This window comes from Mangifera indica, chromosome 16 (genome assembly GCF_011075055.1).
Source record: "Mangifera indica cultivar Alphonso chromosome 16, CATAS_Mindica_2.1, whole genome shotgun sequence".
NCBI classification, from domain to species: domain Eukaryota; kingdom Viridiplantae; phylum Streptophyta; class Magnoliopsida; order Sapindales; family Anacardiaceae; genus Mangifera; species Mangifera indica.
The window spans coordinates 7,711,615-7,737,560 of NC_058152.1; the positions used below are offsets into that span (position 1 = coordinate 7,711,615).

The 25,946-nt window shown below is 32.8% G+C and overlaps 2 protein-coding genes across 3 annotated transcripts; one reads left to right on the forward strand and one right to left on the reverse strand.

Annotated features, from left to right (window-relative positions):
• Positions 1–3,973: 3,973 nt before the first annotated feature.
• LOC123199087 (DNA polymerase delta catalytic subunit) lies at positions 3,974–18,486 on the forward strand. Of its 2 annotated transcripts, XM_044613920.1 has the most exons (30): positions 3,974–4,325; positions 4,412–4,522; positions 6,349–6,455; positions 6,532–6,691; positions 6,977–7,172; positions 7,307–7,442; positions 7,550–7,687; positions 8,481–8,558; positions 8,751–8,842; positions 9,474–9,540; positions 9,649–9,720; positions 11,149–11,235; positions 12,102–12,221; positions 12,308–12,406; positions 13,314–13,421; positions 13,524–13,619; positions 13,745–13,810; positions 13,951–14,007; positions 14,132–14,219; positions 14,320–14,399; positions 15,211–15,324; positions 16,307–16,421; positions 16,499–16,671; positions 16,765–16,836; positions 17,029–17,103; positions 17,204–17,293; positions 17,364–17,524; positions 17,731–17,798; positions 17,900–17,987; positions 18,209–18,486. In XM_044613920.1, the coding sequence occupies exons 1-30, from the start codon at positions 4,046–4,048 to the stop codon at positions 18,294–18,296; spliced, it is 3,282 nt and encodes a 1,093-aa protein (XP_044469855.1). In that variant the 5' UTR covers positions 3,974–4,045; the 3' UTR covers positions 18,297–18,486. The 2 variants fall into 2 exon arrangements, with proteins under 2 accessions (XP_044469855.1, XP_044469856.1); XM_044613921.1 differs by lacking the exon at positions 13,314–13,421.
• On the reverse strand, positions 18,391–23,675 carry LOC123199088 (E3 ubiquitin-protein ligase RGLG3-like). The gene is made up of 12 exons (XM_044613922.1): positions 23,515–23,675; positions 22,818–23,144; positions 22,228–22,312; positions 22,007–22,147; positions 21,805–21,918; positions 20,807–20,904; positions 20,633–20,712; positions 20,449–20,554; positions 19,802–19,929; positions 19,583–19,718; positions 19,440–19,496; positions 18,391–18,722 (listed from the first exon to the last, which is right to left on the reverse strand). Exons 2-12 carry the CDS (start codon positions 23,124–23,126, stop codon positions 18,639–18,641), a joined length of 1,338 nt encoding a protein of 445 aa, XP_044469857.1. The 5' UTR covers positions 23,127–23,144; positions 23,515–23,675; the 3' UTR covers positions 18,391–18,638.
• Positions 23,676–25,946: the final 2,271 nt, after the last annotated feature.

The following is a 25,946-nucleotide window of genomic DNA, read 5'->3' on the forward strand; positions in this document are numbered from 1 at the left end:
AAGAAATCATTCAACTAAACCAAATGCATCATCAAAATATTATCACAATCATGTTGAAATGTCATCATCCAAAAATATATCAAAGAATATTTATTCATACAAACAATTCGCACATATTTGAAACAACCTAATCATATATCAATTTTGGCATTTCCAAAAAATGTCTATGAAACACATTAACAAATATCAAGAGAGTGAATCAAGAATCACACTTAAGAGCAATATCCATTCAAACATTTAATTTCAGTCAATCAACCAACTCGATAATCAAAATCATATGGTTATTGAATTTAAAGAAAAAGTTTAGGTACTTACTTGATATCCCAAGCTTTTAACTTGAAAAAATTTTAGCTTTCAAGGTGCCTTAGTGTTCCTATCTTCATTACCCAGATATATGTCTTGCATGGCTATACATTTCAACATTTTGATTCTAATGCTATAAGAGACACTTACAAAGAAATTTAAAGATTACTTTGGTACCCAAATGGTTTGGGTCTATCAAGGTTAGTCTTCAATGTTCCTTTAGAAAACCAAACCTTTTTTATTTTGAATGGTTTGTCATTCCCAATTGGACACTTTTCAATATAATAACTAACAAAAGCACAAAATTTGCATTTTAAATGCAATGAATGATAATTCTTTGATGACTTATATGATTTAGTAAAAGGATTACTTCCATTATGGCTTAAGCCTTCATTGTTTAATGCACATATTTGAGATGCAAGCATCTTGTCTAATTTTTTTGTGTCTATCTTGAATTTTTCCAAAATCTTATTTGAGTTAATCACTTTCACAAGTAATATATCATTTTTACTTCAAAACTTTTCTAACTCATTTGATGCTAAAATCTTTTCATTACTAATTGTTTCAAGTTATTTCTTGATTTTAGCATGTTTATTCATAAGATTTTCATAAGCATTTTTAATGTATGTCAGTTGCTTTCTCAAAGACTTTTTTAACACACATGCATTATATTCATCTATTAGACAATCTAATGTTTCTTGCAATTTATCAAAAGAATAAGAGTTAAAGTTGTTACCCTCTTCCTTCTATTCGTTTATGGCCATGAAGCATAGATTGACTTTTTCATACTCTAACTTACTTTCTTCACTTGAATTGTCACTTTCATTTCAAGTGGATGCAAACACATTCTTTTTAAACTTTTTTTTCCTTTTTCCTTTTCTTAAGTTGAGGACATTCTTGTCGAATATGACTGGGTTTTTTGCATTCATAACATATTACCTCATTGTCACTATCCTCCTTGTACTTTGCTCTTGTGAAGTTCTTGTCTTTACTTCTTGAAAGGAATTTATTGAATTTCCTTGCAAGAAGACTCATTTTCAATCTTCAAAGCAATATTCTTTTTTGGTTTGGCTTCCTTCTCCTTAGGCTTTCTCTTCATCTCAAAAGTCAAAAGACTTCAAATAAGCTCATTCATGCCCATTTTACTCAAATCCTTTGATTCTTCGATAATAGTCACTTTCATGCTTTATGATTTCAACGACAATCAAAGAATCTTTTTCATTAGCTCCATGGTCTCAAAATTTTTCCCAAGTCTTTTAAGATTGTTAATAAAGTTTGAGAGTCTTTTATACATATCGGTTATATTTTTTTTCAACTTCATTTCAAATAACTCATATTCTTGGAAAAGAAGCTCAATTTTAGACTCTTTTACTTGATTGGTTCCTTCATGAATGGTTTGAAGGCTAGTCCATATTTCTTAAGTTGAATCACATGAGGAAACACGATTAAATTCGGTTAAGTCTAAGGCACAAAACAACATATTCATAGCCCTTGTATTTAAACTCATTAATTTTTCATCTTCCTAATCAAAATTTTCTTTATTTTTTGGCAAGTTTGTTCCAAGGCCCCCTAGCACAAAGTAATAATTTCCAATGATTTTCTACAACTTATAATCTACCTACAAAATGTGAAGTTTCATCCTAATTCTCTATTGATAATAGTTCGAATCGTAAAACACTGGTGGTCTAGTAATGTTTTACTAAAAATAGGGGTAATGTACTAATCATTCTAAATTCGATCTTAAACTTTAAAAAATTTTAGATTTTACAACCTAGAGTCTAAGCTTTGATGGCTAATAATCCTAATGGAGGTGAATAAGATTATTTAAAAACTTTAAACCAGACAAATTCTTTCAAACAAATTTCTAATCAACCATAATCTCACAAACAACAATATATTCAAACAATTAAGCACAAACTATATTCAAGAACTTATTAAAACATACAACACATATGTAAAACATAAAGTAAAGGGAGAGGGATATAAATGCTCAAGAGTTTATAGTGGTTTGGAACTCTCTTTTCCAAGTCTTGTATATCCATTTCTTCAAGTAACCTGCTTGAAGTTTCACTCAAAAATATATTGTCTCTTTACAATAGTTTTTTAGGATTTTGCCCATGTACATTAGTTCTCAGGGATTGCACCGCCACAATAGTTTACCTGCGATTTCATGCAAAAGTTTGAATATAGAAAAAGTGATTGTAAATTGCCTCTATAAGGCTGATACAAAGAATAAGTGCAAGTGTTTCTCTTAAATGAGTGAGTTATAAGCTTTTGGAAAGAAATTTGGAGAAGAAAAGAGTATAAGATTTTACATTAATAATCTCTAACCTATTCTACATCAAAAAGTCTTCAATTTATAGTCTTAAATGGTTGAAATGACTTGTATAATCATTGGTTGGGATAATATATCTGTTGAGCTTCGAAAGCAACAATTTCTTCATGAATCTACACAACACATGGGCATGTGCCTGAGAGACACAAGCGTGTGTCATTTAAATATCCTTTATTTTTACGCTTGGTCAAATCTTGATCAAAACACACATGGGTATGCACAGTCATTCCATGATGAAACACAGTGGTTCTACCTTCATATATGATTTTCTCCTAAAATTCCAAAAGCTTGAATGGGAAATCAAACGGGAAAGGAACGACAAGTGAATGACTAAATTTTTGCATATACACAAGTGTGTGTTAGAAGCTACACGAGCATGTGTCTTGTTGACTTTGCCCAAAATTACACGTAGAGGCTACAAGGTCATTTTTTCCTTGTGTTTGGCATGACACACGGGCATGTAGGCATGGAACATGGGCAAGTATGTTCTGTTTTTGCATTTTTGAATTTGTGTTTATTTGATAATATTTTTCACACATTCCTTAGACAATGTTAAACATTCAAACTTGTGTTTTTAACATCATTAAAATATTTAAGGGTCCAATGATAGTAAATCAAAATAACCATGTCATAATATAAACTTTCATATCACAAAGATCTTATCTCTCCATGAATGGTCATGTGTCACCCAAAAATTATACCCAAGCATGAAATTCACTTTAAATTCATTCATACTTCAATCATACTTATACAAAATGACTACTATACCTTTAAAACGTATTTGTGGGTGTTACAGAAAATGGCACACAATCGTTCATCTATCATAAATAGTAGTGCATGTGATCCTTATCATATTGCCCAAAATATGCGATTATTTATATTTTTGGATATATTTTGTCTATTTAGCCAAATTTGGCGTGATTTGGCCAACATCCCCCTTTGGGCCAAAATTTTTCTCCTTCCCTCCCTGTTTCTTCTAATTGAAACTTTGAAGTTCCATTGAATCTATGGGTGCAAGTTTTTTTTTTTTTTGGTTGCTTAAATGGGTGCAAGTTCAACATAGAGTTTCACACCTATATTTCAAATCAACTACACCCAAATTCACATAATAACACAATAATCAGGCCTATTATTAAATATTAGCCAAAAATCAATAAAAAAAATTTTGCGTTGAAGAATTTTACACACCTTAGATCCAAAAACACAATTTGATTTCTGACAAATTTGTTAATAATAATAAGAAAGATAAAAAGATATTTCCCATTTATATTAAATTCAAGTCAGGCGCATTTCACGTGACAAAACCTGCCTATAAAAACCTTAACTGGCGGGAATTTCACTTCTAACTACACCAAATCCCTCCAAAAAACCAAAACACTCTCGACCTCGGTCCTAACTGAACCATCTATGAACGGCAACAACAACAACCGCCGTAAGCGGCCGCCGTCGACCCCGGCGCCACACCAACCGCCGTCTTCCAAACAGCAAACCGTAACGCCGGCAACGTCAAACGTAGATGAAGAATTTGTCGACGAGGACGTTTTTCTCGACGAAACCCTCCTGCCGGAGGATGAGGAATCTCTCATCCTCCGCGATATCAAGCAGCGCCAGGCCTTTGCTTCTCGGCTTTCCAAATGGGCCCGCCCACCACTTTCCCCTTTCTATGTGTCACAGTCACAAAACATTAGTGAGTCACTGTCAGTTTGATGTTTCTTTATTTGGTACTGATTGTTAGGGTTTCTGGAATATTAAAATTGTTTTTCTTATGTTTAGTTTTTCAGCAATTGGATATTGATTATGTGATTGGTGAAAGTCATAAAGAATTGTTGCCCCATTCATCTGGGCCTGCGGCTATTATACGGATATTTGGAGTAACAAGGGAAGGTTAGTTATTGAAATTTCTATTTCGATTTGAGTGATTTTTATTTAGTAGAATTGTAGTGCGGTTTAGATGGTTTATGCTTTAATGTTGCTGGAAAATTGTTTAGAAATTATGTTTATTGTACTGAATAGTAACGTGGTGGTTTTCTGCGGAAGGAAAGGATTCATTTAGTCTTGGGTTGTTTAAAAATTCCTCACCATTAATTTTCAGCAGTGAACACTAAATAGTTTTGTGATTGAACTTTTAATGGATGATATTGACATAAGGGGAGGTCTGTTATAAAATTTTAATCCTATTTGTTTTATCATATTGATGGGAGTTATTTGTTAAACTTTGGTTTGTATGAAATAATAATAATAATAAAAAAATTAATGATATAAATATTTAAATTAAGATAGTATATTTGATTTAATTATAGGATACTTGGTTTGATTAATTTGAATATTGGATTTAATTGGATATTTATGATAGGATAATTGATTTGATTAGGTTGAATATTAGATTTAATTAGGATAAATATTTGATTTGATTAAGATAATATTTGGATTTGAACTTTAAAATATTGGAATTATAAATATGAGTGATTGACATTGAGGTAGGGGAGAAAAATATTTGTTATTTGGGTATTTAGGCAACCATTGGCTAATAGGGAGGTTATGGAGAGTTCACACCTCTTATTTGTCAATATTATTTATTTAGTATAATTTATCTATTGGGGTTTCTATCAAAGTGGTATTAGAGCAGTATGATTATGAGAATGGGGATAGTTGATATGATGCAAGATGAAAATGGAAGATGGAGGTTTATCTGACAATTGATGCAATTGGAGATCCGAACAATGTGGGTGAATGAAATTTGTCTTTATTGTGAAAGAATAGAAAAACCTAATTACAACCATGAATGTAAATCATGGGTGGTTCTTATGGTGAAAGAGGACGAATTGGATGAAGATGACATCATAATTGTATTTGATGAGAAGCAAAAAAGAGAAATCCATTTGGTTGAAATGGAAGATTCCGACAAGGAAATTGAGGAAGACAATGAGATTGAAGTTTAATCACCATTGCCACTGTCTAAGGAGGAAGGTGAGGAAGTCATAAAAGAATTTGTTCAACCACCATTGCTGCTATCGGAGGAGGAAGTCATAAAAAATCCTGTGATTGACAACGAAGACAACAAGATTAATGCTGGACTAGGAGTTCTTGTGGTGGATGATATTGGATTTGGCGAGAAAGAGATTCTAAGGTTGGGATTTGAAACATATATGATTATAATTAAGACGAACGATATCAAAGTAGTGTTTTTGGCAATGGTAAACAACATGGAGTTGATGTTTCTGACCAATGGCAAAATAGGAGGGGTTTTTTCAAGTTGGGTAGGTAGAAATGTTAGAAAAAAAATCTCAAAATAATCCCCACTTTGAGGATAAGGTGGTTTTCAAATGGACGGGTAATGTTAAGATCAAATAAATAATAATAATAATAAAATTAATGATATATATTTAAATTAAGATAGTATATTTGATTTAATTATAAGATATTTATGATAGGATATTTGATTTGATTAGGTTGAATATTAGATTTAATAAGGATAAATATTTGATTTGAACTTTAAAATATTGGAATTATAAATATGAGTAATTGACATTGAGGTAGAGGAGGAAAATATTTATTATTTGGTATTTGGGCAACCATTGGTTGATAGAGAGGTTATGGCATTAGGGGAGGAGCTGACATCTCTTATTTATTGTCAGTATTATTTATTTAATATAATATTTCTATTGGGGTCTCTATCAGAAACTAATCATTATACTATTTGTATTTGTTAGGACATAGTGTTTGCTGCAATGTTCATGGATTTGAGCCATATTTCTACATTAGCTGCCCTCTAGGAATGGGCCCAGATGATATCTCCCGTTTCCACAAGACCCTTGAGGTATATGGTTTAACCACATTAATATTTTGATTTATTGTTGGGTTAATGTAATTATTCTTGTTTCGTTGTCCATCAGGAGAGGATGAGGGATGCCAACAAGAACAATAAGGCACCCCAGTTTGTTCGACGCATTGAAATGGTGCAAAAAAGAAGTATTATGTATTACCAACAACAGCAGTCCCAACCTTTTCTCAAGATTGTGGTTGCTCTGCCTACCATGGTTGCGAGTTGTCGTGGTAGAGTATTGAAGTTCTTTTATTTCTTTTTGTATTATTCTTTCATTGTGGTTGGCCATATAATTTCTGTTACCACTGAATTCATTCTGGCTTATTCCCTCATTGAAATCTCAGGCCTTTTAAATGTCTTGACATTGAGTTACATGTAGACATCCATATAAGAACTGATGCACACACACACATAACTGATCCTTGCACCTTACATGTGTGCTTGTTTTAACTCCTGGTTCACGAATCTTTTCTTATTATTATTTTTAAATACAGTGAATTGTTGAAAATATGTAGGAATTCTTGATAGAGGCATACAAATTGATGGCTTTGGTATGAAGAGCTTCATGACATATGAAAGCAATGTTCTATTTGCACTTCGTTTCATGGTTGATTGCAACATTGTTGGTGGCAATTGGATTGAAGTGCCTGCTGGAAAATATAAGAAGTCAGCAAAGATTTTCTCCTATTGCCAACTGGAGTTTGATTGCCTGTATCTTTGTGCATGGTGAAATCTATATCTGAGATTCATTATATGCACGCATTTGTGTTGTCTCTCTATATATATATATATATTTACTTGTTTATATTTCATGTCGTGGTAGTTTTTTCCTTAACTGTTCTTAGATATTCAGAATTAATTAGCCATCGCCCTGAAGGTGAATACTTAAAAATGGCTCCTTTCCGTATATTGAGTTTTGACATTGAATGTGCTGGTCGTAAAGGTCATTTTCCCGAGCCTTCCCACGACCCTGTTATCCAGGTCCTCTATTTAATTTATGGACACCAATCTGATTCATAGAGTATCAACTAACTTTTTTATGATAGTTTTTTTCCCAGTATTTCTGATAAAAATTTATTTGTTTCTAGGTGGCTAATCTAGTTACCTTGCAAGGAGAAAATCAGCCATTTATCCGTAATGTCATGACCCTTAAGTCATGCTCTCCAATTGTTGGTGTAGATGTGATGTCTTTTGATTCTGAAAGAGAAGTTTTGCTTTCTTGGAGGGTAATGTCTTTAAAGAATTTTTCTACATGAATCTTATTATCTAAATTTAAAAATATATAATCAAAAAAAAAATCCTTAATATTATATCCATGGATTTTTTAGATTGTAAGTACACAGGAGGGAATTTTTGAATCATTGAATTGCATTTCTTCTTCTTTTTTATTAATTGCAATCCTTAATATGAATTTAGATGGAGTCCTTCTGTAAAGCTAAAAATTTGAAGAAATTGAAATAATGGAGCATTAGATTCTACTCAATATCATCTTTTTCTCAGTCTTCCTCTTCTTCTTCTTCTTTTTCTGACCAGCAACTATTAGCGGTCCTTCAGTGAGGAAATCTAAAGGATTCATACTAAGAACACCTAAAGACATCCAAACAGATACCTTTAAACACCTTATTCTAGAAAACTAGACCTATATTAACATATACTAGAATATCTTAGGAATCCATGCCTACTAAAATGAATATAAAAGGGAAAAAAATTCATGAAAACCCGTTTGATGCTTAAACCTAAAGGTATGATTAATGGGTACTCTATTCCATAAATAGTGGATGATTTCCTATCTTTTATCTTTAAAAGTCTTAACTGTCTCTCTCTTTTAAACCACCCAAAATATTGCCATAAGAACTCTGTAGATAGGGATTTCAGGAGGCTGGAATAGCTAACATATATTTTAAGTCTTCTTTGAACTATCTGTTTCCAATGCATGAAGAATATAATTCACTGTCATATAGGAATAGCATCACATTTCTATAGGTGTTTCATGGTTTAATGAGAAGGTTTTACTTGCAGGATTTTATCCGTGAAGTGGACCCTGATGTTATAATTGGTTATAATATTTGCAAGTTTGATTTGCCATATCTTATTGAGGTAACTGAAGTATTCCACCCCCCCTCTTTTGAATCCATTAATATCGCTGTAAAACTTTTCCTGTTTTGCTTGTAAAATCTTATATTTACTATTTTCTTCTCTCTTTCCATATCTGTATTGGTTATGAGTAGTTTTCTTGCTTGTGGATATATTTCCAAGTGATCCAACTTAATGCACTTTCTGTTCTAATAGAGAGCTCAAACTTTGGGAATAGTTGAGTTTCCTATGCTGGGCCGCATCAGGAACAGCAGAGTCCGTGTTAAAGATACAACTTTTTCTTCACGGTTCGTAATCATAACACATTATTTTTATTCTTATTATGAACAAAATACTTGTAGTAGTAAAATGTAGGATTTTCAAAAGGTGAGCACTCTGTCTGGGAAAAAGAAAATACTTCAGAACTAGAAACTAGCAAAAACAATGTTACCTAACTATGCTAGAGCAAAACTGGACCAAAATATACACAAGTAACGAAGTAGGCCCTCACAGTTTAAGTTTGAAGAGGAAAGAGTTGCCATGAAACTCTCTTGTTGCTGAAGTTCATAGGGAGCTAGAATACTGACTATCCACGAATTTCCCATTATATAGCACAAATATTCATCGAATTTGGATGAACATGGCTACATTTCCTCCACTGTGAACCATTTTGACTTCTAGAATGAGGTCCAATATGCTTTGATCAGCATTATCATAAGCTTTCTAAAAATTAATTGTTTGTACTTCTGTTTGCTTGCTGTAAGTTGAATTCATAATGGAGCGATGTTTTCCTCAATGTGATTGGTCCAAATGCTATTCTTCAGATAGGATGTACAATGTTTAATAGGCATATTTATCTCATGATTATCATATGAATGAACTGTCCTGTTGATTTGCTCATTAATTCGTTTGGCTTATCAATGCTTTTTGGTATTACAGACAATTAGGAACAAGGGAAAGTAAAGAAGTTACTGTAGAAGGGAGAGTTCAATTTGATTTGCTTCAGGTTTTTTAAGATTGTGTTTGCTTAAATGATCCTGTACTTTTTCAGTGAGATATAAATGGATCTATCCAAGTGACAGACAATATATTCTGCTTTGCTTTATCGCTGTAGGTAGTGCAACGAGATTATAAACTGAGTTCTTACTCTCTGAATTCTGTTTCAGCTCACTTTCTCTCTGAGCAGGTATGCTTCAGGATTCCTTTTTGACATTGCAAAATATTTGTGTAAACAATAAACAAAGTGAAACACATTGATGCATCCATTGGCTCCAATGATTGTGTTTTTTCTTTTCTCCATAATCTGCATTCACTTCTGCCCCATAGACATTTGTTTGTTTTCTACCTTATGAACACAGCCTGCCTGTTGGTCTTTTCCCTTTTTTTAAAAATTTTTGTTTTAGCCTTTCTAGTCCTTGTTCTCAGCTAGATATTCTGTGTTAGTGTTATATATGTGAGATTGTTGCTGTGAAGGCATGGTCGTTATGGGAAGAAACATATGAATCTAAATTGTTAAGCCCTAAATAGCATGGAAACAGAAATGTCAAAACACGGAAACTTCGAAACGGAAACATCGAAACGTATTTTTTCAAAAATATAGGAAACGGAAACGTGGAGAAACGTATAAATATTAAAAATATTGGGATTATTTATAAATAAAAAAGTTTTATAAAAAAATACAATACTTTGTATCTAAAAAAAAAACACAACAATTGGACATTTTTCCAACTCTTCCTGGAAGTATTTACAATCCAACACTAATATAATTAAAATCTAAACCAGACAATATTAATTTTTGAATGAATATTTTACTGTTCAGTCTCTTACTTTTTTCCCTCTGCATATTTCAAACTTCTCTCTAGGTTTTTCTTATGTTCTTCTATCCTTCTTCTGATCTTCAAAATTCTGACAAGAAAATGCTTTACATGTTCCTTTAATAACTATCTAAGAAAGTCTTTTTACCAAAGACTAATTTATATCTCTATAGTTTAATTGCCAAATTGAATATTGAAGAGAAATATGAAGATTGCAGAAGAATATGAAGAATAACGTAATAGATTCGCCCGAACTTTGAGCCGCTGGAGACAATGAGGAGTTGAGATGCCGCACCAGAGTTGGAGTCAGAGACGGTGAGGAGCCGAGACGTATGCCTGGGATGGAGAGATGCTAGGTTATTGGAAATTGAATGAAATTGGGAATAAGGAAGAAGCATATTGCTTTGGGACGTTTCCTATTCTTAGGGATATGTCAAGAAACATGTTTTGTTTTTTTGCAAAATAACCGAAACAGCCCCGAAACGTTTCATATCCGTTTCGAGTCGTTTCAGAAACTGAAATGTGTCAAAAACGCAGGAATGCACTGTGCAGTACGTTTCCGTGCTTCCTTGGTTAAGCCCCATTAAGTACATAGTTATGTGATGGGTCTGTGAAGGTTTTCACTTTATGTTAATATCCCTTTAGGTCCTTCTCTATCATGAATTTGTCATCAAAGTCACCATACCATAGGTTTATTTGCTTTGTTTAGTTGTTTCTTAGTCTTCTGTTTTTTAATATTCATTTAATCTTGTATGTTGTATTTGTTGTTGATATGCTTGACATCATTTTATGGTATGCAGAAAGAGGATGTCCACCATTCAATAATATCCGACCTTCAGAATGGGAATGCTGAAACAAGGAGGCGGCTTGCTGTTTATTGTTTAAAGGTCTGTTTTTTAACTTCCAGTGTACTTTGGATTGATCTTTTTTCCTACCTTGTTTGTTATTAAGTCTTCTCTTTCTCTAGTAGGAATGACCTACTTAGTGGCATCACCATTATCTTATGTGAAGTCATCACTATTATTATCTTCTTAGCTTTTTATATGCTGCCATTGCCATTATCTCCTCAGCACCCATCAGTGCCACCATCTCATCTCCAGATTTGAACTTATATTTTTAACTAAAATTTTAACACCAATATTTTAGGAATTGACATAAACATAGTTATCTTGAAATCTTTTTCACAAAATCTTTGTATAAAAATGGATCAATAACCAAAGATTTGTTTTTCATGGGCTCTATGTTTTATTATTTTTTATGTTGTTGAAGTGTGTGGGAGGAAGTAATAACTCCTATTTGAGAATGAATCTTAAGGATTATATTAGATTTCTTCCAGCATAGACAAGTGATTGAGCATGAGATTTCCATGAAACACTCATTCAAGTTACCAAAATTGTTGGTTTATAATGTGGATTTATTTCAAGATTCCTTTTCTTTATGTAAAATTTATTGAAGTTCTTAATTTAAATTTCTTTGAATCTTTAAATGAAAGAAGAGATTTTTCCTTGGGGTTTTAAAAGAACCAATTATTCATGATACTAAATTTAGAAAGAGATCTTTTCTTATTAAGACATTCCTGTCACTCTTTCAGCCCTTTTACATGTGAGATCTACGGCAGTCTATGCTGTCAACAGTTTTATACAACATGTGTCTTTACCATAAATGCATTATGCATTACTTTAATAAGCTCAATGTAAGGAGTGAATTAGAAATCATACTCAGTTCAATCAAAAATCTTTTTGTTGAGAGGCAGGATGCTTATCTCCCACAGAGACTTTTGGATAAATTGATGTTCATTTTCAACTATGTTGAGATGGCTCGTGTCACAGGTGTTCCTATATCTTTTCTACTTTCCAGAGGGCAAAGCATCAAGGTTACTGTAATGAGTTATTCGGTTAGTTTAGATGTTCTAAGTCATTTGATATGCTAAAGTCTATTATTTTAATCAATTTTCTTCAGGTGCTTTCTCAACTTCTTAGGAAGGCTAAGCAGAAGGATCTTGTGATTCCAAATGTTAAACAGGCAGGATCTGAACAAGGAACATATGAAGGTGCAACCGTAAGTTTGACTCATACCTATGATTGTGGTATATAACAATAGTTGGATTTCACTTAGAAGAAGCACTATTTTATTCAACGGGATTATTCATCACTTGGATATATTATTATTTTCAAAATCGACAGATCGTAAATATTTATGTTGCTCTTAACAAGGTTGAAATTAATATTTGGTTTTATTTTTCATGAATCATTTTTTATAATAAAAATGGTTTATTGCCTTCACGTTTTCTGGCCTAACTAGCTTGGCATATACTAGAAGCTTCCTGGTTAGAATGTATTTTGTGTCATTTTTTTATTAGCACAATTGTTTTGATTGTGTATTTTGATGCCATTGCTCATACTAGCATGTTTTGTTGATCATAAACAAACTTTGGGAAGGAATAGAAACCTATTCCTATGATGGTTAGAAAAAATTCCTAATGTATGCGTAGTTGAAATAGCCAAGTTACTATTTTTGCCCTTATGAAACACCTCATCCACTTATTTTGCCATCTCCATCTGTTTTTTTTTTTTTTTCATAATTAAGTAGTAACAATGTTATATATGTTGTTTTATTTTACTATTATAAATAAAAATTTAACTTACATTTAATTGTTGAATAATTTATAAGTGAAATGTAAACCTATTTTCTATGTACAAGCCTATGATCTAATTTGCTCCAGACAAGATATTCATAATACAATCCAATCCCATGTATGAAACACATTACAAAGCTATTGTTAAACATTCAATCAGAAGTCTTTTCAGAGTTCTGCTACTAAAAAGAACAAAGGTATGTCAAAGATTGTTTACATGTGACTTCTAATATGTACTGAAGCTCTTTCACTTAACTTTCTTGATGAATTGTATAGGCTACAATTATCATATCGTACATCCTTAGGCATTTTGGGTGTTTCAAAATTTAGGTCTTGGAGGCGAGGGCAGGATTCTACGAGAAGCCAATTGCAACGTTAGATTTTGCTTCTTTGTATCCATCAATTATGATGGCTTATAATTTATGTTACAGCACTCTGGTGATTGTCTTGACAACTATATCATGTGCTCTCTTTCTCACATTGGTTTCAACTGAGAAGCTTTTTGTTCTAATTTTTTTATGTATATTAATATCTGTGAAGGTGATGCCTGAAGATGCTCGCAAACTCAATCTTCCACCTGAGTGTGTCAATAAAACTCCCTCTGGAGAAATATTTGTTAAAGCAAATTTGCAAAAGGTCAAATTGTTTGTTTTGCATATTTATTTATTTTTTTACATTCTTTCCCTTACATACATACATACATACAGATATATATTATAACATGTCCTAATTGGTAACTATATATAACCATATACTTTCAGGGAATACTTCCTGAGATTCTTGAAGAATTATTAGGTGCTCGTAAAAGAGCAAAGGCAGATTTGAAGGTACTTTGTTTTCTTAAGTTTCTCTTGCATTTATTAGATCTGCATTGAGTTGTAATGTATTATAAACCCATTTTCTATTTAATTTACTTTATTACCACTGGCCCCTTTGTTATAGTACATTATTCTGTTATTTGTTTTAGGAAGCAACGGATCCATTTGAGAAGGCTGTTCTAGATGGTCGACAACTGGCTTTGAAGGTAAGTGCCACTGTTATCCTTCACTTTGGTTTTGCTAACTGATCAATAATGTAATTTACGTGGTCTCTCATATGCATTCTTCATCGGGGTGATCTCTGTGATGCATGCTGGTTAATTCTTCCAGATAAGTGCAAATTCTGTATATGGATTTACGGGAGCTACTGTCGGTCAGTTACCATGTATAGAGATATCTTCAAGTGTCACAAGCTATGGTACTATTATTCATGCATCCCCAATGATTGCTTAGTCCATGCTAAAATAAGTTTTCAGCTGTAGTCCCGCATGGTCTAATGAATTGGTTGTCTTGTAAAGGCCGACAAATGATTGAACACACCAAGAAACTTGTGGAGGATAAATTTACGATGCTAGGAGGCTATGAACACAATGCAGAGGTGCGCCATAAAATTTTTATTTGTAATATTTCAGACAGGGAGATGCCAAGAATGGATTATATATTCAGTGGTTATTTGTGGTGTTAGCCTTTTGTATACACATTTTGAGTTTCTATGAAGGGTATCTGAATTGTAAATTTACCTCCAGAAAACGAATGCAATTTTAACTTTGACTTTCTTTATTAATCATTTTTCACTAAAATGTATGGTCAATATCTATAATCTGCACAAATTTACAATGCACTTTGGGAACAGATAAATGCAAATATCTTCTAAGTAAATCGAATGTCTACCTCTTTTGACTTCACCTAGTAGTAAGGGTGCCAGACTGACATGTTCTCTTTTCAAAAGAGTATCTGTGTCATACTTGGTTGGTGCAATTAAGAGTCCATAACTTGGCGTAGATGATTGTCGGTGGTATGAAAATGTGAATCAATATTCTTGTAATGCAACTCAAGAAATCTCTCATACTTCTTTTAGAGCGTTATTATTTTTTAAATCTTGAAACATCAATAAATTCAATTTGCCTTAGGTTATATAATTTTTTGAACTTGTAGTTAAATTTTGTGTGTTTGCCTATATGTAAATATAATTTCCGTTGAGTTTTTATTTCTTGTTATATTTTAAATATTTTATATTCTTATATCCTGAAGTACACAATAAGTTGTACAATAGAAAGTACTTGTGTGTAATCAAGGGGATAGATTAGTTAATTGGATACAATTGTGTGTACTGTTTTTTCTTTTGTGTTTTGTTATAGGTTGGTAGTGTTGCCTCATGGCTTATGAACTCGATACTTTTATGTGTACAGGTTATATATGGGGATACAGACTCTGTCATGGTACAATTTGGTGTACCTACAGTAGAGGAAGCTATGAATTTAGGGAGAGAAGCTGCTGATTACATCAGTGGAACTTTTCTGAAAGTGAGTGTGTGTATATATTTTTTCTTTTACATAAGTTTCTTAACTTATTTCTCTGAGTACAAGACATTCTAACATTATTTAATATTCGTAGAATTAATTGTTAGGGCTAGTATTTGTGCTCATTGTATTTTTTTCTTTCTTTTTTTGACAAAAATAGATACTTTTGGATGTTAATGTTTTGAGACTTTTTCCATTTGCTTGGTTGTGATTTTGGGGAGAGCTTCTCGAGATAAAAATTTCATTTTTGTCTACTAGTAGAAATTTAAATTTTATGCTTGAAGTGTTATATTATCTAAAATTATAGAAGTGGTTGGCAAACAAATACATAAAACTTTTTTGTTGAGACTGCTTCTTGATCGCTGCCAGTATAACCACTTCCTCTACTTACAAAGCTCTACTTGAAGAAGTGTATCAAACAAGTAAAATCATAGTTTTTGACAGTATGATAAATAGCTATCAGTTTGAGTTGCCAAATAGGTGAATTTGTTTTGGATTAACTTTTTTTTTTTTTTTTTTGAAAATTCCAAAGGATGAGGATAAAAGCTTGAGATTGCAGTTTCTAATTTGTCAATTACAATTGTTTTTGTCAGAATCCAAACTTCTCTGGGATGCCAAATGACAAATACATAAATTCTCAGAATTCTGAAGCTAGGCTTACCGATATTTCAAATCATACTGTTCATGATATTATCTCATTTGTAATTTGAAATATATTTACAGAAGATATCATTTACCTTCAGTGTGTTCACTTAAAAAATAGGTGGACCTCAATTGTATCAAATATTTTAGAAGCTTCCTGGGAATTTTAAAATCTGTTATAAAACTCTTTTATATTTTGTTAGAATAATGAAATTATGCAGGTCTACATTTAATTAATCATCCATTTGTGTACGAATCTTCAATATAAGACATTTTTTTCTTTGTAATTAATGTAGGACTAGTTTCTTATTTATTTGTCTTTGTTCTGGGATGTGTGATGAAGCCTATCAAACTAGAGTTTGAGAAGGTTTATTATCCATATCTATTGATTAGCAAGAAGAGATATGCTGGTTTGTTCTGGACAAATCCCAAAAAGTTCGACAAAATGGATACTAAAGGTAAAGAACTGTATTTGTCAACCATTTGAGATTCAGTGCATTTTTAGTCCTGCCTCTCTCATGTTTCTTATGGACAGGCATTGAAACAGTTCGAAGAGACAATTGTTTATTGGTTAAAAACCTTGTAACTGAGTGCCTTCATAAAATACTAATCAACAGAGATGTTCCTGGTGCTGTTCAATATGTCAAGAATACCATTTCAGATCTTCTCATGAACCGCATGGATTTGTCACTTTTGGTGATTACTAAGGTTGGTATATGTTTTGAATATATTCTTTACATGCTTCTTGGGTTAGTTTGTATTTTTTTCATTTGATGAAAGTGGCCTGCACAAATGTGACAGGGTCTGACAAAGACAGGAGATGATTATGAAGTGAAAACAGCTCATGTTGAACTTGCTGAAAGAATGCGTAAGGTCAGTCTGAACCCATAATAGAAAAAATATTGCACACGATTATGAGATCATTTTTTTGTTGTAAGATGCTTTCAGGCCGTGATTAACTGACACTACATATTTTATATCTTTGCACATGCCTTGGGTGCTGTTGATAACAATCTTGATTCATAGCATGGAATATAAATAATATTGTTAATTTTTTATTCACAGAGAGATGCTGCCACTGCTCCAAATGTTGGGGATCGTGTACCTTATGTCATTATAAAAGCTGCTAAAGGTGCCAAGGTAATTACTTTTTCCAATTTTTAAAAGTCTTACTATCGCTGAAAAATTATTAGCATTCAGTTTTCTGGTTTATCAAAGTTAATCCTTCAATGATGATCAGGCTTATGAGAGGTCAGAGGATCCCATTTATGTGCTAGAAAATAATATTCCGATAGACACTCAGTATTATCTTGATAATCAGATTGCAAAGGTTGGTCTAATTGTTTGTACTTTTTTATTTCCATTTTACTTGCTTGCTAACAATTTTCTGAAATTAACAGCCAATTTTAAGAATTTTTGAGCCCATTTTGAAGAATGCTAACCAAGAACTTCTCCAAGGAAGTCACACAAGATCTATTTCCATCACTACTCCTGCAAATTGTGGCATAATGAAATTTGCTAAGAAGAAACTAACTTGTATTGGCTGCAAAACACTTATTAGGTATGATTTATCCTCCCTCGCTTTTTTCTTTCATTGCATCCTTTAGATTCCTTTTTCCATTTGTTAGGAATGTAAATACTATTATTGGATTTTCTTATTTAAAATGTTATGTGTTGTGAGGAGTTATGTAAGGTGCCGTCTAAACATACCTTTCGTTGTATTACTTTATTTAAGAATTAACGACAGACTACGTTTGTTTTTGCCAGTGAGGGAACCCTCTGCCCACACTGCAAAGGAAGAGAAGCTGAGCTGTACTGCAAAACTGTTTCTCATGGTAGACATCTGTTTCTGATCTTTCTGGTTTCTCATGTGAAGGAAGTTTAACTTTGACTTGTTAATCAAGTGTTGATTATCTGAAACATTGAATGGTTGCAGTATCTGAATTAGAAGAACTTTTTGGAAGGCTGTGGACGCAGTGTCAAGAATGTCAAGGTTCTCTTCATCTGGATGTGCTCTGCACTAGGTTTGTACCTTTTCCTTACTCTTTAAGTGAGAAGAGTTTGGTTGCAACTGTGAGGGCCCCCCATTTTGATTACTTAATAAGTTGATGAAATTTTTTCTTCCTCTTCATAATTTGCGGGTTTGTGATGCGATTATTATGGTTATGTGGTGTTAGTTGTATTTTTCATATCTGCTTACATGTTTCTTATAGTTCACTTATAATATGATGTGCTTTCTTCACAGCCGGGACTGTCCAATATTTTACCGGAGAAAGAAAGCACAGAAAGACATGGCTGAGGCAATGCAGCAGTTGGACAGGTGGAACTTTTAAACAGATGTTGAGTCAACAGATGTTGAGTCTTATGTTACTGGAGGGGGTAAAGGTACCAAAATGTGTTGGATTTGTTAAATTTACTAGTATCCCATAATTGATAATATGTAAACCCTATCATTAGTGATCAATAACATAATATTATATAACACTTACAAAAATTTCAAATCAAATTGCACATAAAATAATATGTACTGAAAATAATACATGCTGCAAAATATTACCTCAATCAGACACGAAAAAGCTTGTTAATATGCAATTTTGCACTTTCCCTCTTCTATAGATATGCATGGCAAATGTAATGATACATTAATTTTTGAACATTGGGGAAGTAACTGGCAGTCAAGTATACAATCTCAAGCGCGTTGTTATTGGTTGCCTGCACATCGGACATGTTGATAATGTTGCACTGCAATCTTTGCAAGTCTTCAACACAAAAACAAATGTTAGTTACCATTTGGTATATTTTTGTTTTTGCGGAAAGCCAAGAAAGATTTTCAGAATGAGAATCTTTTACAAATCAGAACAGAAAAGGATTCTACAGATTTTTCATATATTCTCACAGCATTTTGATGCTTTCTTTAACTTGTGAATATAACATCTATTGCATTTAGGAGAACAGTTTTATTTTTCTCTTCAATCATCTCATCTGTAACCAGATTATATGCATTCTACTTTCCCTTCATGTAAACTCCCAACTAATTTCTACATATTCTAGCCCATGGCATCAGCTCTGTGAACGTTTGTGCTTAGAAATTGTAGGAGAGCTAGTTCATAGCAGTAAGCAACAAATCTTACTGACAAGAAATCTACCACGTTAGCAGGACCTTCAGTATATATAGATTCTCACAAGAAGTTTTTATGTTAAATTTCAATAGATTGTACTATTTGCTCATATCAATTGTAGCTCTTATGTTTTTCTAACTGTTCCTAGTTTAGGAATTGTGAGTGTTTTAAAAGTTTGGTTTGTTTTGCTTTTCATGTAGACTACTGCATGTACACATAACATTTCCAGCAAAGCATGAGGCATGAACTGTAATACAAGAATTTAAAGAGAATTTGATTCAGAACCCACAATAAATATACCAACATGACAAAATCTTGATATAAAACCCACAAGAAAAAATGATTGAATGCACTTACCATATGACCACAACCAAAAGCCATGTCCTTCGGGTTTGTCAAGCAAATGGGGCATACCTTGAACAACACAAACTTGTTTCTCAAAACCAAATACTCATTCAAAGTGAGAACTGAAGTAAACAGGTTTTGGGGAAGCAATATACCACTTCAGCTGGTGCCGTTGGCTCTACTGTTTCAGGTTTAGGCATGGGAGGAACAAATTTAACTGCATTATTATGATCAATCACTTGATCTGGAGGTGGAAGTGGTGTGGTGCGTCGACCAGTAACAAAATCTTCACTGCACGGAGGTAAATGGTTTATTTAAATAAAGTTCATAAACTGAAATTCAAAATTAATTAAAATCGTAGCTCCTAGCCTTACTTGACAGGAGGGAGGCTTAGGGTGGCTTTGAACTGAAGTGGAATTTCCATGAGAGCGGCAAGTGCAAAGGCTGCTTCCTTCTTTGATATGTCCGTGTTCTCTGACATTATTTTTGTGAAGTTGACGAACTAAAAAGGGGAAAGTAGATAATATAAGCTGTCTTAAACATACTTTGATTAACTACATCAAATGAAAAGTAGCATAAAACCATAAAGAGTTAAGATATAAAAGTTGGAATATGTTTTGCAAAGTGCGCAATCAGCTTTTGAAAAATTCTTTTAACTGGTTTATCTGCAAAGAACACTACAGCCTATTCACTCAATTACATGGTGCAGCGGATATTTCATTTTTTGATACGTTATGCTATTCACAAATTGCACGGTAGACATCAGGCAAATTACACCACTATCACCAACATGCAATGTGATTTTTCATAACCAAATTACAAGCTAATTTTTAAAAGCTTCACCCAGAAAATCAGTTTGAGTGTACCACAGAAATTAGTGGCTTCGAAAATCTACAGAGGATAAAGATGTTTCTATATTTACAAGTATCAAAACTCATAGAATATGCAAAGCAATATATCTTAAACCTCATCAAGATGTTAACACATACACCTCAGTGCCTAGCCAGAGATTATAATGTACCTGGAAGTTGTCAAATGAGCGATGAGGAATGTTATCATCAAATTGTTGCACGGAGTCCCATGGTCCGTCTCCCACCCCAACCAAAATGATTGAGAGAGGATGGTGGCTGTTCACAAAAATATTAGTGATCAAGACGACAATAATGACATGATTGTAACTCAAGATTAGAGATGGTCTTGCTTACCTGGCAGCAACAATGGAGTCTATGGTTGCTTTTTCCTGTGGACTAAAACTTCCAGGTGGTGTATCAAGATTCCTCGTAACCTATTGGTCCCATAAACATTCAGCGATGAGAAGGCAATGGTAGAAGCAAAAACTTTATGATATGAAACCATAGGCAGAAAAGTGTTTTATGAACCTGTCCATCAGCAATAATTACGAGTACATGATACTGCCTGTTGCTTGCCTCCACAATATCAATTGCCGCATCAATAATCGGTGCAAATGAGGTTGGGCCTTGAAAAGGCAAAGAAATCATCAGCATCAACTTCAATTTATTCAACCGCAAATGCAATTAACAAGAATTAATGTGTAAAATGCAGTTATGACAACAGAAAAAAGGTAGTTACATGCATCATCCACTAAAATGCAGATAAAAGATGTTTTCCATGTTCGTAGCAAAGCTTCAATCATTAAAACCAATTTTAGTAATAAAAATGTCTTATTTATTTAATAATGGTGATGCTGATAAGATAAACTCAACTACATTTCAAGTAAGATTCGGATCCAGGACTGCTTGCACAGCCACAACAGATCTTGCTAACTAAATTAGCTAGTACCATATTTATAGTCATAGATAACCCAGAAATAGAAAACTCTAAATTACTAATAGAAACATAACTAATGTAAAATGATTACAACACATAACAATCACTTTTAAGACAGAGGACCTAATTAAATGACTTCCTAAATTGTTTCATTCTCAAATACAAATCACATCCTAAAATGTCTGAAAATAATTTTGCTTCTTTAGGTCAACTCATGTAAATATAATTTTCTGGTCATCAGTAGTTGTAACCAGAAATTATAATATTAATTCCACTTAAATAATAACCATCAATTTACTACTAGTAATATGATCGCCAAAGCAGGAAAGTGCAACTTCAGAAGCAGGGTAAGGAAGAAAATCTTAGAGTCACAAATTTTCCTAATAATCAATAACATTATTTTTGCCTTACTGTCATGGACACAAGAGCTAATCCATGAAGGAAGAAATTTTCAATTCACAAAATCCAAGTCTAAATAAAAAGCTAATTTGCTAAGGAAGTCAACAGTAGAGTATATGCAAATGAAACACACTTTGGACAGTTTAGAGAGCTAAAGTAAAACAGTAAGTAAAGATTAGACATCAAGAACCTGACAACTTCAAATGAGGAACAATCTCTCTATAACGAGCAAGAGCTTCTTCAAAACCATGACAATACTGTTGACCAGGATAAAAGCTGAATACATACTTGTCATGTGTTGTTGCTGCAAAAGAGCACATAATAGTTTAGCAAGTCCAAGAAAACATCCCTAAATAGTTTCTAACAAAAACAATGTTAAAATGGATACTAACCATCACCAAATCCGAAACAGGGAATCAAATTATCTTCATCAAAAGGAGACAATGTACGGCCAATTATAGAGATTGCTTGTTCATATGGATTAGGGGTGTTACTAATGGCGTGAAGGCTTTTCCTGTTAAATGAATACCTGCCTAGAATTGATAAATTGTATTATTTCTCCCCAATTAATGAAAACTTAAAATATATATTATATGATGGATATAAGAATTACCTGTCCACTCATTGCTCTTTGTGAAGTCAATACCAAGTATTAAATTAGACGACTCAAGACCAGCTTCTCGTAGTGCAGATATAACCTAAAATTACAAGTAACACATGCAGCTTACAATGACAAATAGCATAAAATGTCATCTTCAAATTGTATTCTCTGATTAAATATGGAAACTTGGTTAAGGATTGATTATCATGCCACTGGTTTTAAATGTGCTGTCACCTTTTATATTAGAGTAGTTAATCATTTGTCAATATCTGCTTAGGGCAGACCTAAAGTCTTGCATTTGGGAAGGTCATGGTGTAAAATGCAATTTTTAGGAGCCTAACTGTCACAAATAAAACCAGAAGGCAATGGAAATAACCCCAACTAAGAGTGGTAAAGCAAAGTTGATATCCAAGCTAATTCTTTCAGATGAAATCACTGTGTAGTACATTTGTACACAGTCAAGTTATCTAAAACCAGAAAACGTATAATACAGACTTAAGATAGCTTAAAAGGTTTTGAATATCCAAGAATTCATTCTAAAACCTATCCACCTGTAACTCAAACTTGTGTTTTGCTGTTTGGCAAGGTTTGAGTTTCACTACCTGATCCAATGAACTGAAATTGTCAGCTATACGTCTAGGATGCATATGATGTTGGTACTTATGATCCGTCGAACTTATCACATATGATGGCAGTGGAGGCCCATGACTTATTGAACTTCCAGTAGACGAATGTGGTTGATGACCAGGATCCATGGAACTTCCCAGGAAAGGATGTGGCTGATGATCATAATCCGTTGAACTTCCAGCATAAGAGTGAGGCTGATGATCATAATCCATTGAACCTCCAGTGTAAGACCGTGGTTGATGTATAGAATCATCTTCATCATATGCTGATTCAGTATTTCCCATGGCTGATAAGCTTTATTCCTATATCAAAAATCACCAATAAGGTACAATCAAAATGGAAGTCCAACAAATTTACTCAATTTCCCATTTGAAAAACCCATTCAAAATCCAAATCCCCGAACAATTAACACAAACCAAGCAAGCTGACAAATATTAATATCAAATAAAACATTCTTCCATTAAATCAATCCTAGGCGCATGCTCAATCTTCACTGAACTCAAATAGCCTTCTTTTCAACACAACCCACCAAACCATTTTCAATTGAAGTTACAATTTCAGAAGCATATAAACAAAGCCACCAAAATCACACTGAATACAAGATATCCAAAGAACGGAACTTGGATGTAAAAACATAGAATTTTCCAGAGAAAGAGAAAAGGAGTCTGTTACCTGAGAGAGAGGAGAGGAGAGGAGATGAAAGATTCAAAGAGATACTACAGCAGGAGTTTCCAATTGATGAGAATAAAAAGACGCTTTTGTTGACGTTGTCTGGTTTGTCAAGATTTGAAGGCGTGGGTAAACTATCTAATGCGTGTACCTGTTGGAATTTGGAATTTGCTGGAAATCAAATGTTCATTTCGTCCCTACACTTTATCTTAATTTTTTAGTCCCTGTAATTAGCAAATTTAGGTACTAGAATTATGCTAAAAGAGATTAAGACATATAATGTTTATACAATTAAAGGGATTTAGGTAAACTTTAGGGATGAAATTGTTGTTATCCCTAAGTTATCTCCACAAGAAATAATATGAAATAAAAAAAAAGCTACTTTTGCTTTCACTCAATGCTTTTGCTTCGCCAACTCGCGACACAATGCCCATAGCTGCTGCCACGTTACTTCCGAAAGTTTCATTTTTTTTCACTGTGGCCAAAGGATTGTTTCACACTTAAATTTTAATGAAAGGAAAATACACATTTATAAAATTTTAAAAAATTTAAATATCTATTTATAAATTAATTTCTATTAAAAATTTTAATTATGATAAAAAGTAAAATTATTATTTTAATAATAATGTTAAAAAATATATATATAATTCACTATCTTCTCTTCTAAATTTTAAAAATTAATAATTTTATTCATGTCTAAAGTTTTTAAACTTTAAAAAGTCATATTTCACCTCTCAAACCTGGGGTTTCCATCTTTTTTCCATTTTAGCCACTCCTAAAACTTTTGAAAACTTTAGTTTAATCCCCCTCTTCAATTTCAGATTATTTAAAAATTCGACAACCTCTCCTTCCATTGACTGAGTTGATGTCGATCATTGCTTCTCTCAGGCGCTCAAGCTACTCTTTGGCAATGACACGGTGCAATTTCTCCTCTATCTGGCAATGTTGCGGAGTTCTCTTCGTCAAGATGAAGTGATCTCCGCCCATGTCCCTTAGTTGTACCCCATACATCAACCAACTATTTCGATGCTAAGAGAAGACCGATTGAATGAAGAAAAAAAAAAGGAGTCACCAAAGATAAGTGATGGCTGAAGAGGGGAGAAAAAAAACCTATGGTAGGGGAGATGGACACTTTTCAAAGCTGAAAAATGTTTAAATAGGTGTGAAAATGTTAGTTTCTAAAATCTTGGGAGGAAAAATGAGATAAAATTATATATTTTTAATAATATTATTAAAATAACGATTTTATCCTTCATTCTAACTAAAAATTTTAACGAAAATTGATTTATAGATAAGTTTTTGGTTTTTCAAACCTCGTGGGTGTGTATTTATCTTGCATTAAAACTTGGGTGGGAAATAGTCCTTTGGCCTTTTATATTTACTTGTTTTCCTAAGTTTCCCCTCAACTTTGAAAATCTTATTTACCCATCTATGAACAGTTAAAATTAACTGAGTCTGTTAGTTATATCATTTCCCCCTTAGATCCTAAAACCTAACAATTTTCCTCCAACCCAAGTTTTTAAAAACATCATTTTTCCTCTAAGATTTCCAATTTTTCAAATTCAGTTTTTCCAACGACGAAAAGACTTTTCTGGTGATTTCTAGGTAACGTCTCTTCTTCTTCAATGCGTCCTCCTTTTTAACACTGTGCGCTATCATCGTCGTCAACAACAAAGAAAAGGTCTTCGTTGATAATGACGCTGCATAGTATGGGTATATATGAAAAATTTTTAAATACTAAAGGTGTTGAAGATGAAGTTTTCGTTGGCGATAACGCCACACAACATTAGAAGGAGGACAATCAAAAGAAGGACGCAACAAAGAGGAAGAGACGTTACCTGGAGATCGCTAGAGAAGTCTTTTCGTCGTCAGAAAAATTAAATCTAAAAAATTAGAAACCCTAGGGGGAAAATGTTATTTTTGAAAATTTGGGTTAAAAGAAATTGTTAGTTTTTAGAATTTAGGAGGAAAAAATGAAATGAAATTTTAATTTATTTTTAATATAAAATATAAAATATCAATTTTGTCCTTAAAATTAATAGACTTAACCACCTATGAATAGGTAAATAGGATTTTCAAAATTAACAGAGAGAAACTTGGAAAAATAGCATGCTTTGGGTGGGAATAAGTCCTTTGGCCTATTTGATATTATGAATTATGAGCACTCAACTTATCCTTGTCTTCTTTCCAATTTTATAAATTCAGCTTTCTTTGTACAAGTTTATCACTGCATTTTATAAGAATATAATGACAAATCTATGAATATTAGAATTATAGAGATGACTTATAATACAAAATTATATTTGATCGTAGCTTTGTAAAGTCGAATAATGATTGATATTATTGGTCTAAATTTTGTGTAAGAATGGAGATAGATTATTATAACTTGCAGTTATTTTAAGTTTTTTGTAGCCATATTAGTGGCTATGTTTTAT

Coding starts and splice junctions, on each gene's coding strand:
- LOC123199087 (XM_044613920.1), top strand. CDS start 4,046: ATGAACGGCAACAACAACAACCGCCGTAAGCGGCCGCCGTCGACCCCG. Junction 8,843..9,473: donor GATACAACTTTTTCTTCACG/GTTCGTAATCAT, acceptor TTGGTATTACAG/ACAATTAGGAACAAGGGAAA. Junction 16,422..16,498: donor CGACAAAATGGATACTAAAG/GTAAAGAACTGT, acceptor TCTTATGGACAG/GCATTGAAACAGTTCGAAGA.
- LOC123199088 (XM_044613922.1), bottom strand. CDS start 23,126: ATGGGAAATACTGAATCAGCATATGATGAAGATGATTCTATACATCAA. Junction 21,919..22,006: donor CTGTTTCGGATTTGGTGATG/GTTAGTATCCAT, acceptor GCTCTTTTGCAG/CAACAACACATGACAAGTAT. Junction 20,905..21,804: donor TCCTCATTTGAAGTTGTCAG/GTTCTTGATGTC, acceptor TGCCTTTTCAAG/GCCCAACCTCATTTGCACCG.